This window comes from Euphorbia lathyris, chromosome 1, assembly GCF_963576675.1.
Source record: "Euphorbia lathyris chromosome 1, ddEupLath1.1, whole genome shotgun sequence".
Lineage (NCBI taxonomy): Eukaryota > Viridiplantae > Streptophyta > Magnoliopsida > Malpighiales > Euphorbiaceae > Euphorbia > Euphorbia lathyris.
This window is the reverse complement of record NC_088910.1, coordinates 31016202-31032625: the sequence shown is the minus strand read 5'-3', so window position 1 is coordinate 31032625 and position 16424 is coordinate 31016202. Positions and strand designations below refer to the sequence as shown.

At 30.2% G+C, this 16424-nt stretch overlaps 1 protein-coding gene across 1 annotated transcript; it reads right to left on the bottom strand.

The window, feature by feature from the left end:
* Window positions 1–13258: 13258 nt before the first annotated feature.
* Window positions 13259–14505, bottom strand: LOC136227032 (zinc finger protein ZAT9). The gene has a single exon (XM_066015786.1). It carries the CDS (start codon window positions 14488–14490, stop codon window positions 13483–13485), a length of 1008 nt encoding a protein of 335 aa, XP_065871858.1. The 5' UTR covers window positions 14491–14505; the 3' UTR covers window positions 13259–13482.
* Window positions 14506–16424: the final 1919 nt, after the last annotated feature.

The following is a 16424-nucleotide window of genomic DNA, read 5'->3' as shown; positions in this document are numbered from 1 at the left end:
ATGATTTGGTTTGGTGGAATACATCTCCATCGTTTTGTAATTCTTTCATTTATGAGGATTATAGTTCAGTTGAGCAATTTAGAATTTAGTTTTGCTATGTTCTCCTCTTTCTGTTTCCTTATTCCTTTGTATACTCTTCCTTTGTTTTTTAATAATATTCGGATACGGGTTTGAGTTATTTGGCTGGGAATGCCGACCTAGTCGGAATGTCCGACCTTTCCCTAAACCATCACCCCATTTTTACTGAAAAAAGTAATATACTACTTTCTCCAATATAATTAGTGTAAAATATACTACTTTCTCGAATATAATTAGTGTTACAAAATAAATGTATATAACTGAATTTGAATTTAGTTGATTAGTAGAATACATTACTAAATGTAAAACCAAAGTCAATAAGCTAAAAACCCCCCTCTAAAGTGGAGCCTTTTCAAATAATAGTTCTTAGTCATTTGAAAAGATATGGGCTGTTATTTAGAAAATTTTACTAAATACTTTGTCAATTGTTTAGGATAGAAAAAAAGAGAGAAAATTACACAGAAATTCATCTTTTAATAATTATTTACAATTTTATCAAGTCATAATTTTGGATTATGTTGAACTAGTAAAATCAGTACTTTTAACACATTTTAAAGATTAGCATTTATAAATTAGAAGTCTAGAATATATTTTTTAGGATTTATGAATTCTAGTCTAGAATTTTTAAACTATAATGTAAAATCATAATATATAGAGAATAATAACAAATTAAGAATTAAGTTTGGAGTTGTAATTTTGTATTTAATTATGATATTCATGTATTTGACCTTAGAAAAAAAATAGTCCTAATAAATAGTTACACGTTTAAATTTGCCACGTTTTAATCGTTTAATAGTTCGAACTTATAGCTGAATCTATCACGCGTCTAAATTTTGTTGAATCTTGGACGTTTTTATTTATTTCTAAGCGGACATAAACACTTGAAAATCAAATATCCACACCAATATAAGCAAATAAGGATGTTAAATATTTGATAAGTTGGTAAAAAATATAAATTGAGAAAGTAAAAGGTGACAAGTTTAGAAAAATCCGCCTAATTGATTAAAATATCCATAAGATAAGAGATGATTTTGTTGCTTTTAATGGACCCAAAAAGGACCAAAGACACTGAAACATACACCTATAATGATGTCATTAAACAACTAACAAATCCATGCATGCACATCTCTTTTTCTGTGCCATGGTCAATGCTTTCTTTCTTCAACTACTCCCTTATACTTCGAAAATATCTTATTTAGTCCTTCAAAGTGACATATTGACATTCTCAAATCCATTTGGTACTGTAAAAGGAGATTTTAGACAGATTGATTTGTACTTAATCATATGCACCTTAATAAGCATGTAGAATTTGCTAATTCACTGTTAGATTTAGGCTTATTAGAATCCTAAAATGGAGATTCAAAGCATCCTAAGGTTTAGATTTAATAAACCTATATCTAATGGTGAATGAGCAAATTCACTTGCTCATTAAGGTGCATGTGAAAATTCTTGTTGATTTGCATACACTTTAAGCAAGTTCAACATACCAATAAATTACTATGAAATAAATAAGTTTAAGGGACAAATAGATCATTTAAGAAAGTTGAGAGATTTATTACGTTAATTTAAACAAATTTGGAGGATAAATAAAATGTTTTCAAAGTATAGTGGAAATTTTTTTAGACAAGTAAAAAGGGACTAAAGATATATTAAATCTATATAAAATAATAAATGGAGCAATTTATATGTTTTATGTAACACTTTTCAGAATTTAAATTTCAAAATCGCTTAACATAATATAACATAATGTTATTTAGCAAAATTTAAGCAACTAATTAAGATATAGACTCCGTTTGGTTGCTACTTTTTATGCTCTTGTTTGCCTTTTCATTTCAAAAGGGAGAGTTTTAGGTGTTTGGTTAGTGATCTCCTGTTTGCCTTTTAAATCTGAAAAGCAGCATTAGGTGTTTGGTTAGTGACCTCATGTTTATCTTTCACACCTGAAAAGCAGCATTTTATAAAAGCAGAGAATCTCTGCTTTTTGGAAAATCAGCTTTTTCAAAAACCAAACAGCAAACCGTAACAGCAAACCGTAACAGTAAATGACAACATCAAACAGTAAACCGTAACAGCAAACAGCAACAGCAAATAGTAGGTGAAATAAACGGGCCCATAGTAGATCGTAAACTAATTGAAAATCCTATCAAAATAAAAGGTTATTTTGATTCCGCTTGTGGGAACATTTTTGTTTTTTTTTTAGGAAAATGAATCCATAAATCAAAAACTAATCTCAATCTCAGTACAAATAGAACAATTTTTAGTTTTTCATTTCAAAAAACAAGAAGTATGGTATTTTGTTAGTTTTATTAAAGGCTTAATACATTAATAGCGCGCTGAACTTATCTAAAAGGGTTGATCGGTCCTCTGAATTTACATGGTATTTCATTAGCTTTTTAAACTTGTTTAAAGTATCATAATTAAGTCTTAATCTCTAAAAACGCCATAAAAATTGTACATAATAGAAAGTTAATTTGTTTTAGAGATTTAGGTGTTGTTTGATAAAACTAAAAATTAAGTGCTGAAAAAATAAGTACTGAATTTTAAGTGCTGAATATTATAAGTGCTGAAAATATTGAATGATTTAATTTTTTAAAAAATATTAGTAGACAATGTTTAACTTAAAATGATAAGTTAAATATTTTAACTTATCAAAATAAGTGGTTTTTAACTTAATTAACTAATTTAAGTGGTGGAAAAACAACATTATCAAACGCACTTAAATTAAATAAGTAATTAATATTTTAATTTAAGCAATTAAGTGGTTTATCAAACAAGGCCTTAGAATCATAAATTAGTCCTTTATTTTTTAAGTTTTGATTTTTTTCTACATATTTGGACAAATTGAAATTTATATCACTTTAAACAAGTTCAGGGACAAATGGATCGCTAAAAACAAGTTCATGAGGCTAGTAGGTCATTTTCAATAAATCTATGTGGCTAATAGATTATTTTAAGCAAATTGAAGGACTAATAAGATACTGCATAAAATTAGAAGGTCAATCAAACTTTTGGATAAGTTTAAGAACTGTTGATGTATTAAACCTTATTAAAAAGTAAACTTTATTTTTTTTATGGAAAAAACAGCTACTAAGATTTTTTTTTATGTTTTTTTTAACGAAAAAACTCTATCTTTTAATAAAATCTTTTATATTTATTTCATTTCCATAAAATTACTATTCCTATTTTTACATATTGATTTAAAACATATTTTTGTTGGGTTTTTTACATTTTCCTTTTAACATCAGTTCCTCATTAAATTTTTATCAAATCAATGACCTAAAGTCTAACATCTAAAAGCAACAACTAATGTGTCAACAAAAAAAAACAACTAACCGGTGCTAACAATAAGTGTAGGATCCGTATAATTTACCGGTTGTTTGTTGTTTGTTATTACTATTGGAAAAATAGAGATCCCCTTTGTTTACTTTTCATATACGAAAAGGCAAACAACAGCTCCTAACCAAACACTTAAAACTCTCATTTTCAAACAAACAAGAAGTGAAAGTGTAGTAAACAAACACTCCCGTAATCTAACAACTTAAACATAAGGTTTATCACATTGTGCAATTTAAAATATCATTAACAAAAGATGAGTTTTTTCGTGTGTAATTTTATGTACTTGTATCAAAAAAATATTGAAATTGCATTTTTTACGTTAAAGAAATGAACTCATTTTTTGTTAACGAGGCTTGAAATTATTGCACTATCTGATAAATGTTTGACTTAAGTTTGTACTGTTTTATACGCAAATGTTAAATTTTCTCTCCTCAAATAACTTAGGACTAAATTTTTAACTTATCTCGATTGTTGATAAGAGAGAAATTGTGAAATAAATTTGAAGGTCCCCTTGTTGTTGAGAGACGATGAAAAAAAAAAGACAATATATATTATTGTTGTCGATTTTTATTTCATTTTATCATATTGTATTTCTATTATATATATATATATATATATATATATTATTAAATTTAGATATAGGATATTTATTTATTTTGAAAATGATAGTAATTAACAATTGAAATCTTAATAATTATTCTATTCTGTCGGTACAAACATTATAAAAAATGATAATTATACAACCTTATTAATTAAACTAATCATTTCTCTCATATTTTATTGATCCGATAAAAGTACTTAGATAGAAGAGCTTAGATAGACGCTTAGTCCGAGCCTCCCTTGTTAACATGTGTCAATTTCTAATACCCTCTTTATTTTAATTTTATATAAATAGACGCCTAGTCGGAGCCTCCCTTGTTAACATGTGTCAATTTCTAATACCCTCTTCATTTTAAACCGATTTAATTAATTTTATATAGATAGACGCCTAGTCCGAGCCTCCCTTGTTAACATGTGTCAATTTCTAATACCCTCATTTTAAACTGATTTAATTAATTTCATATACCAAATTGAATTACTAAATTAATATCTAAAATTCATTTTAAATCAAATATATCATTCAACTCATTATCCAACTAATTTTCCTCTAATTTTGTTTTTTTATTTCACATTGTATTTGCTTCTGGTTTTTATCAGAAGGTTGCAATTATGCACTGGCTTTGCATATACAATTGGTTGGATATACTTGACAATTATTACTGTACTTAAAAAGAGCCAAAACCCTAAGGATGGAACCCCCAAATAAATTAAATAAAAAAATAAAAGAAAGGTGAAGAAGATGATAAGAAAATTGATTTTTTTAATTATTGACTTCTTCAGCAACTTACCAACCATATAAAAGCAAAAGCAGTGGTGATATAGGTGGAAGCAAATACTACTATCCAAACAAAACCAGAAAGGTTTTTAACTTATTTTACTGACTAAAATTAGGAGAAAACAGTTACTAATGCAATGTATCAGTATAAATAGAGTCAAATCAAGACAGCTTTAATATATATTTAAGGTAAAAAATAAGATTTGATGATTCAGATTTTAGTAAATTATGTAATTAATCTTTTATTTTAACAAATTATTTTATTTTTAACCGTTAAAAATGTAAATTTCGAACCAATTTGTGTCTTTTAACTTGTTTTAATGAGTAAAATTAGAGGGAAAATGGTTAATGATACGGTTGTATGTATATATGGAGTCAAATCAAGAGCAATTTCATTTAAGGTAAAAAAACAAGACATTTGATGATTCAGTGTTTGAAAATTAATTTTATTTATGTGTCATGTGTCGTTTTTGTATTGGTGACTGCTGTTAATTTTCTAACAAAGTTAATTTTCCATTTCATATAGGTTGAATTTTATCTAATTTGATAGGTCAGAGACCAAATGTGACCAAATAATAGACCAGGGACCAAATGCACAAATTTTAGATAGGTCAAGGGCCAAAAGGTGCTTTAAGCCTTTTGTAAATTGTGTATTTAATCTTTGACTTTAACATATTATTTTACTTTTAATAATATAATTTTTTTTTACAATTTTTCTATAGTTAAACTTTGTTTTTTAATAAAAGCTGGAGTGGATAAGAGTACGGAGCAAAACATCCCAATTAGGTTGACACCTTTGAACACCGAGCCCAAGTCCAAGCCGAATCCAAAATATATTGAAAAAAAGAAAATACAAGGTATACGAAAATGTTTTAAAACTATATATATGTATAAAAAACAATTTCTAACCGTTATAAACATAATTTCGAAACGATTTGCATCTCTTTAACTCATTTTAGTGAGTAAAATTAGGGGAAAATAGTTACTACTAGTTGTATTTATATATAGAGTTTCAATGTGTATTTAAGATAAAAAAAAATAAGGCATTTGATGATTCGGATTTTAGTGGATTATGTAATTAATCCTTTATTTCAACAGATTACTTTATTTTTAATTATATATTTCTTTTACAATTTTTCTCTAGTTAAACTACATATATATAAAAATAATTTCTAACCGTTAAAAATGTAAATTTCTAACCAATTTGTGTCTTTTAACTTGTTTTAATGAGTAAAATTAGAGGGAAAATGGTTAATGATACAGTTGTATGTATATATGGAGTCAAATCAAGGGCAACTTCATTTAAGGTAAAAAAAAAAACAAGGTATCTGATGATTCAAATTTTAGTAGATTGTGTAATTAATCTTTTATTTAACAGATTATCTTATTTTTAATTATAATATTTTTTTACCGTTTTTCTATAGTTAAACTACGTATATATAAAAAAATTATAACGGTTAAAAATGTAAATGTCGAACCCAGTGGCGAATCCAGGATTTGAGGGAGAGGGGGCAAAACTCTATGTAAAAAATTTTTAGACAAAATAACATTAATTGAAAAAAATATACTTTAGTACATAATTGCTATTCGATAAATGTCTTAAAATTAAATAAAAAAACTTCTAATGCTGAGTAGAACGACGATTACGAGGTGACAATTGACATCTACGATCTGTCATAGCTTGAAAACGATCCAAAATATCTTCATTATCAATGTTGATGAAGATATCCTTCGAGCTAAATACTACCAAACAGTCATTCAGCCAATCATCTGAGATTCGATTTCTCAAATCGGTCTTTACAATATTCATTGCTGAAAATACTCTTTCAACAGAAGCTGTTGCAACTGGTAAAAGCAATGTCAATTCAATTAGGCAATACACCAATGGAAAAGTTTGAGCTTTTCCAGTTGAAACCATCTTCTTTGAAAGACATCCTAAATCTTCAACATCAGCAAAGTTTATATCTCTTTTAACATCATAAATATACATTTCAAGCTGATTCTTAATCATCAGAACCTCAGTCCATGATAAATCTTCTGAATATATTTCAGCTAGATGAACTAACTTATCACCATTAAAGTTAGAAAAAGAATCTCTAGGATCAAGACATGCCACAGAAAGAAGCAAGTCTGTTGTTAATTCAGGGAAACGATCATGCATCTCAAGTCCGATCTTATCAAGTACCTAGTATTTCAAAAGATAAAGCATTAAAATCAACAAAAAAAAACAAAAATGTAAACAAACTCTAATTTAAAATGAAAAGAAACACTTAATTAATTACCTCATTGTAAACTTCATACCGATAATGTTGAAAGTAAGTAACAACATTTCCATCCCTCTTCATTCGAGTACGTGTTGGAACTATATCATTCATATTAACAACATTGATAGAATGAGTCACACAAAAAGACTCAACTTCCAACAAAAATGTCTCCCATCTTCTATCCCGCAAGTCTAGCAACTGAGTCTTCACATTCTTAATCAAATGCATGGCTTGAACAATATTTTGATCTCTTTTTTGCAACAAATTAGACAAATCATTTGTGTATGTCAATATTTGTTTCATCAAATGCAAAATAAATACAAAGTCATAGCTCTCCATCCTCATCATCAAGGTCCTAGCAAAACCACTATCATCGCCATCCTCATAGACATTAAAAAGCACGTCTTTTACTGATGGCCACATTGAATGTAAGCGTAGTAATGTTGTGTAATGTGATCCCCATCTAGTGTCACCTGGCTTAGCTAATCCAGTTTCTTGATTTTTTCCACTACCACTAGTAATTTCTCCACTCTCAAGGCGTTCAACTATTCGATCATGTTGAAGTTGTCTAAGATTGTCGGCTCGTTTACAAGATGCTCCACTCGTGTTCACAATCATAGTAACTAGAGTAAAGAAATCACAAACAATTTTGTTTGATCCTTTGGCGACTGCAATAATCACCAATTGAAGCTGATGAGCAAAACAATGAACATAGAATGCATGAGGATTTTCACTTAAAATCAAGGTCTTCAACCCTTTAAACTTTCCTCGCATATTTGAAGCGCCATCATATCCTTGACCTCTCGATCTAGACAGAGATAATCCATGCTTGGCAAATAATGCATCAATAGAATCTTTTAAACACTGTGATGAAGTCTCTTTGACATGAACCACCCCTAACAATCGTTCAATAACTTCTCCACATTTGTTGACATATCTAAGTACTACTGTCATTTGTTCTTTCACAGAGCTATCACGAGATTCATCAACCAAAATAGTGAAACACTTATCACCAATATCATTTAATACAAGAAGTGTAGTCTCCACAGCACATGCATTAGTCATTTCCTTTTGAATAGTGGGACAAATCATAAGATTATTTTACGGAGCATTAATTCCAGAAACCTTTCCAACACATTTGTTTTTTGAGGTGTACCATTCAAGCAACTCACGAAAGTTTCCTTTATTAAAAGAAGTTGAAGACTCATCGTGTCCACGAAAAGACAAGCCTTGCCGCAATAAAAATCTAATCACATCTAAACTAGCAGTCAAACGCACGTAATATTCAAATTCAACCTCGTGACTTTGCTTTGACAATGAATGGGTTACACTTTGTCTTTGATTTCTGAATGCTTCAAGATTCCTAATAGCACTATGATGCACACCCGTAACTCCACCAACATGTTTAATAAATTTTTCATTGGCTTTTTTCCAATTGCAAAATCCTTTGGTATTAAATACTTCATCTCTATAGCGACTGACATTAGGTGGCTTGAATAGAAAACAACAAAAACAATAAGCGGCATCATTCGATATGCTATATTCTAACCAATCATACTTGTCAAACCATTCAACTCTAAAACCCCTTTTAGATGGACCAAATTGACGTTGAGGAAATGTATGCCCAAGTGGTCGACAATGACCTCTAGATATGTACTCTCTTCGAACACGATCCCTAAGGTTAACATCAAATTCTTCAATCTGTTTTCTTAGTCGAGGATCACTAATTACATCATCTGGGTTAAACTCAACAACACTAGGATTTGAATTGAGAAGTATTTGTGCATTAGGACTACTACTGCTAGGTAATTCATCAACCGAACTTCGTGCTCTTTTAAACACAAATTTATCCATTATCCTACATAAATGAATAATGCCAAATCAATTCAATCAATAATGTCAAATCAATTCAACTAATAATATCAAATCAATTCACAAATCAATTCAATCCATTAAGGATTCCAAATCAAGAACAAACTATTAAAAACACTAACTAACAATTAAAAACAAACTAACTAATTTACAATTGAATCAATGCTAAATATGATTGGAGATTTCCATTTGATATAAAAGAAATGTTATTAAAGTTTACTGGAAAAGTTTGAACCTAAAGTTTGGCATTCCATTTTAACCTACAATTAAGAATAACAATTAAGTTTAAACTATCAAACTAACTAACAATTAACAGCAAACTAACTAATTCACAATGTCCATTAACCTAAAATTAATTTAATCTAACATTAATTTAACCTAAAATTTAAATTTAAAGGAAAAAAATAAGCTAAACTAACCTTATCCAACTTGGAGAGACAGTGGCGGCCGGATAGGAGAGGAGGCGACACTGCTGGACGGAGGAAGAGTTGGTGTCGCCGCGTGAGAGAGAGGAGGAGGGCGAGCAGTGGCGAGGAAAGGTAAAAATGCGCGAGAGAGAAAGAAGAGCTATGTAGTGTGGGCGGCGTTTCTGGAAGGAAGAAAGAAAAGGAACGCACGCTTAAGGAGAAGAGAAGGAGCACGCGATGTGCTGTTCTGATTTTTCCGGATGAAGGGGGGGCAAATGCCCCCTTTGACCCTCCTAGATCCACCCCTGGTCGAACCGATTTGCATCCTTTTAACTCATTATAGTGAGTAAAATTAGGGGGAATAGTTACCATACCAATTGTATATATATAGAGTCAAATCAAGAGCAGCTTCAATGCATATTTAAGGTAAAAAAAACAATGTATTCATTTATTCAGATTTTAGTGATTATGTAATTAATCTTTTATATCAATAGATTATTTTACTTTTAATAATAATTTTATTTACAATTTTTGGATAGTTAAAAATATAAATTTCGAACCGATTTGTGTCTTCTTAACTCATTTTAGTGAGTAAAATTAAGGGAAAACAATTACTACTACTAGCAATAGGTATATATAGAATCAAATCAAGGACATTCAATGTATATTTAAAATCAGTTTTTAGTAGATTGCGTAATTAATCTTTTATTTCAAAATATTATTTTATTTTTAATTATAATTTTTTATAGCTTTTCTATAGTTAAACTATATATATAAAGGAAATAATTTTTAACGATTAAAAATGTAAATTTTGAACCGATTTGCGTCTTTTTAACTCATTTTCGTGAGTAAAATTAGGGGGAAACGGTTATTAATACCAACATTTTGCATACAGAGTCAAAGCAATTTGTGGTTTTCACCTGGTCAATCACTGACTAGATGAAAATTACTGTAAATCAACTTTAATATATATTTACGGTAAAAAAAATAAGGCATTTCATGATTCAAATTTTAGTGGATTGTGTAATTAATCTTTTATTTCAATAAATTATTTTATTTTTAATTATAATTTTTTATAGTTTTTGCATAGTTAAACTACATATATATAAAAAAACAATTTCTAACAATTAAATGTAAATTTCAAACCGATTTGCATCTTTTTAACTTATTTTAGTGAGTAAACTTAGGGTAAAGCAGATACTAATACCAGTTGTATGTATATATAGAGTCAAATCAATGGCAACTTCTTCTTGAAGATCGGCAAGGTCGAACTTCTAGGATATGGATCACTAAATAATATTGTCGTATTTTTAGTTTTTTTTTTGTTCTGTCCTTGCCCTTTGGGCTCCTTTTACCCAAAAAAAAAAAATCAAGGACAACTTCAATGTATATTTAAGGTGAAAAATAAGGCATTTGATGATTCAGATTTTAGCGGACTCCATAATTAATATTTTATTTCAACAAATTATTTTATTTTTAATTATAATTTTTTTACAGTTTTTGATAGTTAAACTGCACATATAAAAAAAACAATTTCTAACAGTTAAAAATGTAAATTTTGAAATGATTTATGTCTTTTTAACTCATTTTAGTGAGTAAAATTAAAAAAAAAAACAATTACCAGTACAAGCTATATGTATACATAGAGTCAAATCAATGGCAGCTTCAATCGATATTTAAGGTAAAAAACAAGGTATTTAATGATTTAGATATTATTGGATTGCGTAATTAATCTTAATGCTGATATCAAACTGTAAAAGATGGTTCAGCGGATAATTCGGATTTATATGTGGAGGGCGATTGGAATTGTATTTGGAAAGCAGTTGTTCCTTTTAAAATTCGTTACTTTTGTTGGCGTCTGGTGCGTAATTGCCTACATACTAGGACACGACTTCGTGATCGGGGGGTGGATGTTAGCGGGTCCTGTGTTATGTGTTCGGAGGATGTGGAAGATATTTGGTATTTATTTGTTATGTCCGAAGTTAAAGAAGGTGTGGACGGCTGCGGGATTGTTGGAATTCATTTCTGACATCCCTATTAATGCATAAAATTTTGCTGCTCTTTTCTTCTCTGTTTGCAGGTTTGGTGGTAAAGTAAGGGCGGGGAAATTCATGTCAATTCTGTGGAGAGCTCACAATGTATTTTTCTGGCAGCAGGTTGTTACGTCTGCTTCAGAGGTTGTCCTTGGCGGAATGAAGTGTCTAACGGAATGGCAGCATGCCTATGCGATGAAGGATGTTCCAAGACAGCGTCATTTGCTTTCTCGCTGTGACTACTGCTAGCACAGACCACTGCCCAGTTCAGCTTCGTGTTGTTCTGATATAGCGTCGTTTTCCTCGGAAAATCGAACTAGAATGGGGGCAATGGTACGCAACTCTACTGGTACGTTCCTTCATGCCAGAACTGATTCTGTAAATTTTCAAATGGATATTAGGGAAGGGAGGCCTTTGCGTTGCTGCAAGCAATTAAATCGGTTCGATGGTTGGGTTTTGATCAGGTTGTTTTTTAGGTTGATTCTCAATTGACTTGTGATGCTTTTAGATCATCTAATTTGGATTTTTCTGAATTTGGTGATATTATTTCTGATCGCAAGAGGTTAGTGGAAGTTAACAACGGTTACTCAATCCGTTTCATTAGAAGACATGCAAATAGTGCGGCACATGCTTTGACTAGGTCGACTTCTCAAATTGCTAGTCTTACTTTCTATGTTATTGTACCGAGTTTTATTTCCCCTTCTATGTTGAACTTTTGTTGCAATTCTGATCATTAATAAAGTTTTGTTTCAAAAAATAATAATAATAAACACAATTTTATCAAATATTAATAATTAATCAGTTAATAACAAACATTAAACAACAGCAGCAAACAATTAACTAAAACAGCTAGAAAGGAAGAGATGAATCAAACATGTCCTTAAGGTAAAAAAAAAAAAACAAGGCATTTGATGATTCGGATTTTAGTGGATTGCATAATTAATTTTTTCAACATACTATTTAATTTTTAATTATAATTTTTATGGGTTTTTCTATAGTTTAACTACATATATAAGAAAAAAATAATTCTCACAATTAAAAATGTAAATTTTGAACCGATTTGAGTCTTCTTCACTCATTTTAGTGAATAAAATTAGGAGAAAATATGTATGTGTATAGGTGCCTTCTATGGTTACTTTGTTTTTGACAAAGTACCATTACTTGATGTGTTTTCACCATTGGATGATGGATTAGAAAATTAATAGAGTTGAGTCTTCTTAACTCATTTTAGTGAGTAAAATTAGGAGAAAATATGTAAGTGTATATATAGAGTCAAATCAAAAGCAACTTCAATATATATTTAAGGTAAAAAAAAAAGACATTTGATGATTTAATGAATTGTGTAAGTAATCTTTTATTTCAAAAATTATTTTATTTTTAATTATAATATTTTTTTTCGTCTTTTTGACTCATTTTAGTAAGTAACATTAGAGGAAAGCAGTGTATATACAGAGTCAAAATCAAGGAAAGTTTCAATGTATATTTAAGGTAAAAAAAAAGAATAGGGAATTTGTAGTTGATTGTGTAATTCATCTTTTACTTCAAAAAATTATTTTATTTTTAATTATAATTTTTTTACAGGTCTTCTGTAATTAAGCTACACGTATAAAAAATCAATTTCTAATGCTTAAAAATGTAAATTTCGAACCAATTTTTATGCTAAAAAGCTAAATTTTCTATTCAATTAAAGATTAGAAATTTAATAAATTGAAACAAATATTCAAGAGCTGTTTCCACCAAAATCAAAATGATAATAGTCTGATGTTCACCAAAAGAATCTGATAATGCCTTTTGACTTTCTTTAATTACCGTATGAATTCTTCAACAAAAAAAATTACCATATGAAACTGCAAAGTTACTCTTAATTAAAATTAATGCTGATATCAAACAAAATCAAGCCAATTAATACCTTCTTATCTCCATTTACTGGTGCAAATAACAGTTTCTCAAGAGTATGAATGCATATCAGAGTCCTTGAGAATACAAATTCAAATTCTAATACATTATTGTTTCAAACTGTGATTCAAAACTAAATTTCAGAAGTCAACAGATTTATGCACAAAAAACCATTGGACAAAGCTAACTTTAATTCACTAATTCTCAACTTTCTACTTCCTTTACCCATTTCTCTGCTGCTGATATACTTGACTTAACTCAAGTTCATCATCACCGTCTTCATCATCTTCTTCCGGAGCGGGTAAATTGAGATCCAACAGATTATCACCGGACTTAGATTTAGCTGTAATTTTATTAAAATTATTGCCTAAGTAAGAAAAGTGCACCTTTTTGTGCCCACCAAGTGCTTGGCCTGAATCAAACACCTTCTCACAGAATGGGCATTTATAGATTCTATGATCAATAAATACGCTGCTGCTAGCACCACCACTGCCGCCGCCTCCGCCGCTGCATCCTCCGGCGGACCTACTTCCGTTTCCATTTCCGTCGTAATCATCGTCCTTCTTGATCTTCTTATGACTTGCTTTGTGTCCACCTAGTGCTTGATAAGATCGAAACACCTTTTTACATGTTTCGCACTTATATTTTCCATTAGATTTAGATCTAAGAGCCATTTCACCAAACGATTCATCTTCATCCTCCTCCTCCTCGGCAATTTCATCCTCAATCTGATGATCATGATCAGTCCCTCGGATGAACTCATTTTCCTTTTGCTTTAACTTTTGTTTGTTTTTATCTTCCTTGAAAAGCATTAGAAGACACAAAGCAGCATCTTCTTCAGTAAAAATTTCATCAGATACAGAACTTACCTGTTCTGCAGACGATTCCACCACTTTCACAACTGATTCCGCTACTTTCTCGACAGATTTTCGGTGTCGTTTGGATCTTCGACGAGTCATGCTCCTGGGAGACTCAGTATCACTTTCTCCAAGATCATGATTCACAGATCGGTAAGATTGAACACGATTTGGGGATGGAGGGAAGTGGAGGGAGGAAGAAGAAGATGATGATAGAGAATTAGGGTAGCGAACTTGTTGTTGTTGTGGTTGTTGATGTTGAGATTTAGGAGGAAGAGGAAGTTTAGCTAGATGGGATCTCATGTGGCCTCCCATGGCTTTTCCATTGGAAAAACTTCTGCAGCAGATCCTGCAGGTTCGATTCTTCTCCATTCGATGGAAAGAAAAGCTAACAAATCAAAGTTATCTCTGTGGGGAACGCTAGGGTATTTAAGCTGACAACTAAAATGCATTTTTTATGGCATACTACATTCATACTACCTTGTTTTTTCCAAAAATTCTATTCTCCCCTATAGTTTTAAAATATTCAATACACTCCTGAAATTGTTTAAAATAGTCTATTAATAGCTAAAAATCCATATGATAGTTGAAATCCGTCTAATTTAAGCAAGTTTTTAAGCTAATAAATTTAAAAAAATTCTAGAAAGCTAAAAGTTAATTCACCGTTTTAAGTAAATCTTAAAAAATATAGAAAGCTCAAAGTTAATTAACCGTATTAAGTAAGTTCGAGATAAATAGAGCTTTTTCGAAATAAAAAAGATTGATTTTTTAAGTGGGTTACTAAACCCAACCACTAATTTATACTTCTAGCCCCGGGAATAGACCGAACTACCCTTTGCACTAAATTTGAAAAAACCCAAAACCTCTCAAGAACCCTATACGATTTTTGCTCAAATCCGGACAAATTAGTGAACTGAATCATGGATGGTGACAGAAACTGTAAAGGAAAAGCTAAAATGGTAAGATTTATCGATTTATTTCGTTGATTTTTAGATCGAATTGAATCTGTTGGTGGCTTTTATAAATTTGCCGGAATCGCAGTCGGTCGTATGAGAATCACGCCCGATCTGCGGTTCGGACGTATGAGTATCACGCCCGACTAGTGGTGCGGGCGTGATAGCCACATGCCCGCACCAGTGGTAGGGCGTGATACTCATACGCCCGAACCACTGATATGGCGTGATGTTCATACGCCCGACCAGTGGTTCGGGCGTGATTCCCTTACGTCCACGTTGTTTTTTTATAAAAATTTATATTATTTAAAATTTTAGTTATTTAGTGTAATTTTATAATTTTAGTTTAATTTTAGTATAAATTTAGTATAGTATTAGCATGATTTTTACAATTTTATTAATTTAGGGTAATTTTATAAATTTAGTATAATTTAGTATAAATTGAGTATAACTTTAGTATAATTTATTATAATTTTATTAATTTAGTGTAATTTATTATTATCAATTGTATTAATTTAGTAGTATTTTAGCATAATTTTATAAATTTAGTATAATTTACATTATTTACAATTTTATTAATTTAGTGTAATTTTTTTTTGTAGACGGAGCGGCCTACTAGGGGTGGGAAATCCATCCCGTCATCTGGTCGTCGTCTAGATATGGACGGCGATGATGATACACCACGGCATACGAGATTGTGTGGTATTGATATTTCCCGTCGTAGGCGGAGAGGGGCTGCGACGGACCAGTTGAGGAGGGGATCGATTGTGGAGCAGCCCGATATTGATGGATCGGAGGGGGCGACCGATTTTGATGACAGAGAGCCTGATAGCGATTCTTTTCAGGACTACCTGGATATGGCAGCTCGGGCAGTGCGACAGTCTGCAGTTGCACATGATCGCGAGGTTGAGGAGAGCGATGAGCAGCCGACCCCGGGGAGACGGCCGACCCAGCGCGTAGGAGGTCGTTTTGCGAGTACATGTATTTTTTATAATTTTAGTATAATTTTAGTACAATTTTAGTATATTAGTATATTTTAGTATGTTTATAATTTTAATATAACTTTAGTATAATTTAGGTATAATTTAGTATAATTTTAGTATATTTTAGTATATTTTAGTATAATTTTAGTATATTTTAGTATAATTTAGTATATTTTAGTATAATTTATTATTTTAGTATAATTTTAGTATATTTTAGGTATATTTTAGTATAATTTTAGTATATTTTAGTATAATTTAGTATAAGTTTAGTATAATTTTAGTATATTTTAATATATTTTAGTATAATTTATTATTTTAGTATAATTTAGGTATATTTTAGTATATTTTAGTATAATTTAGTATATTTTAG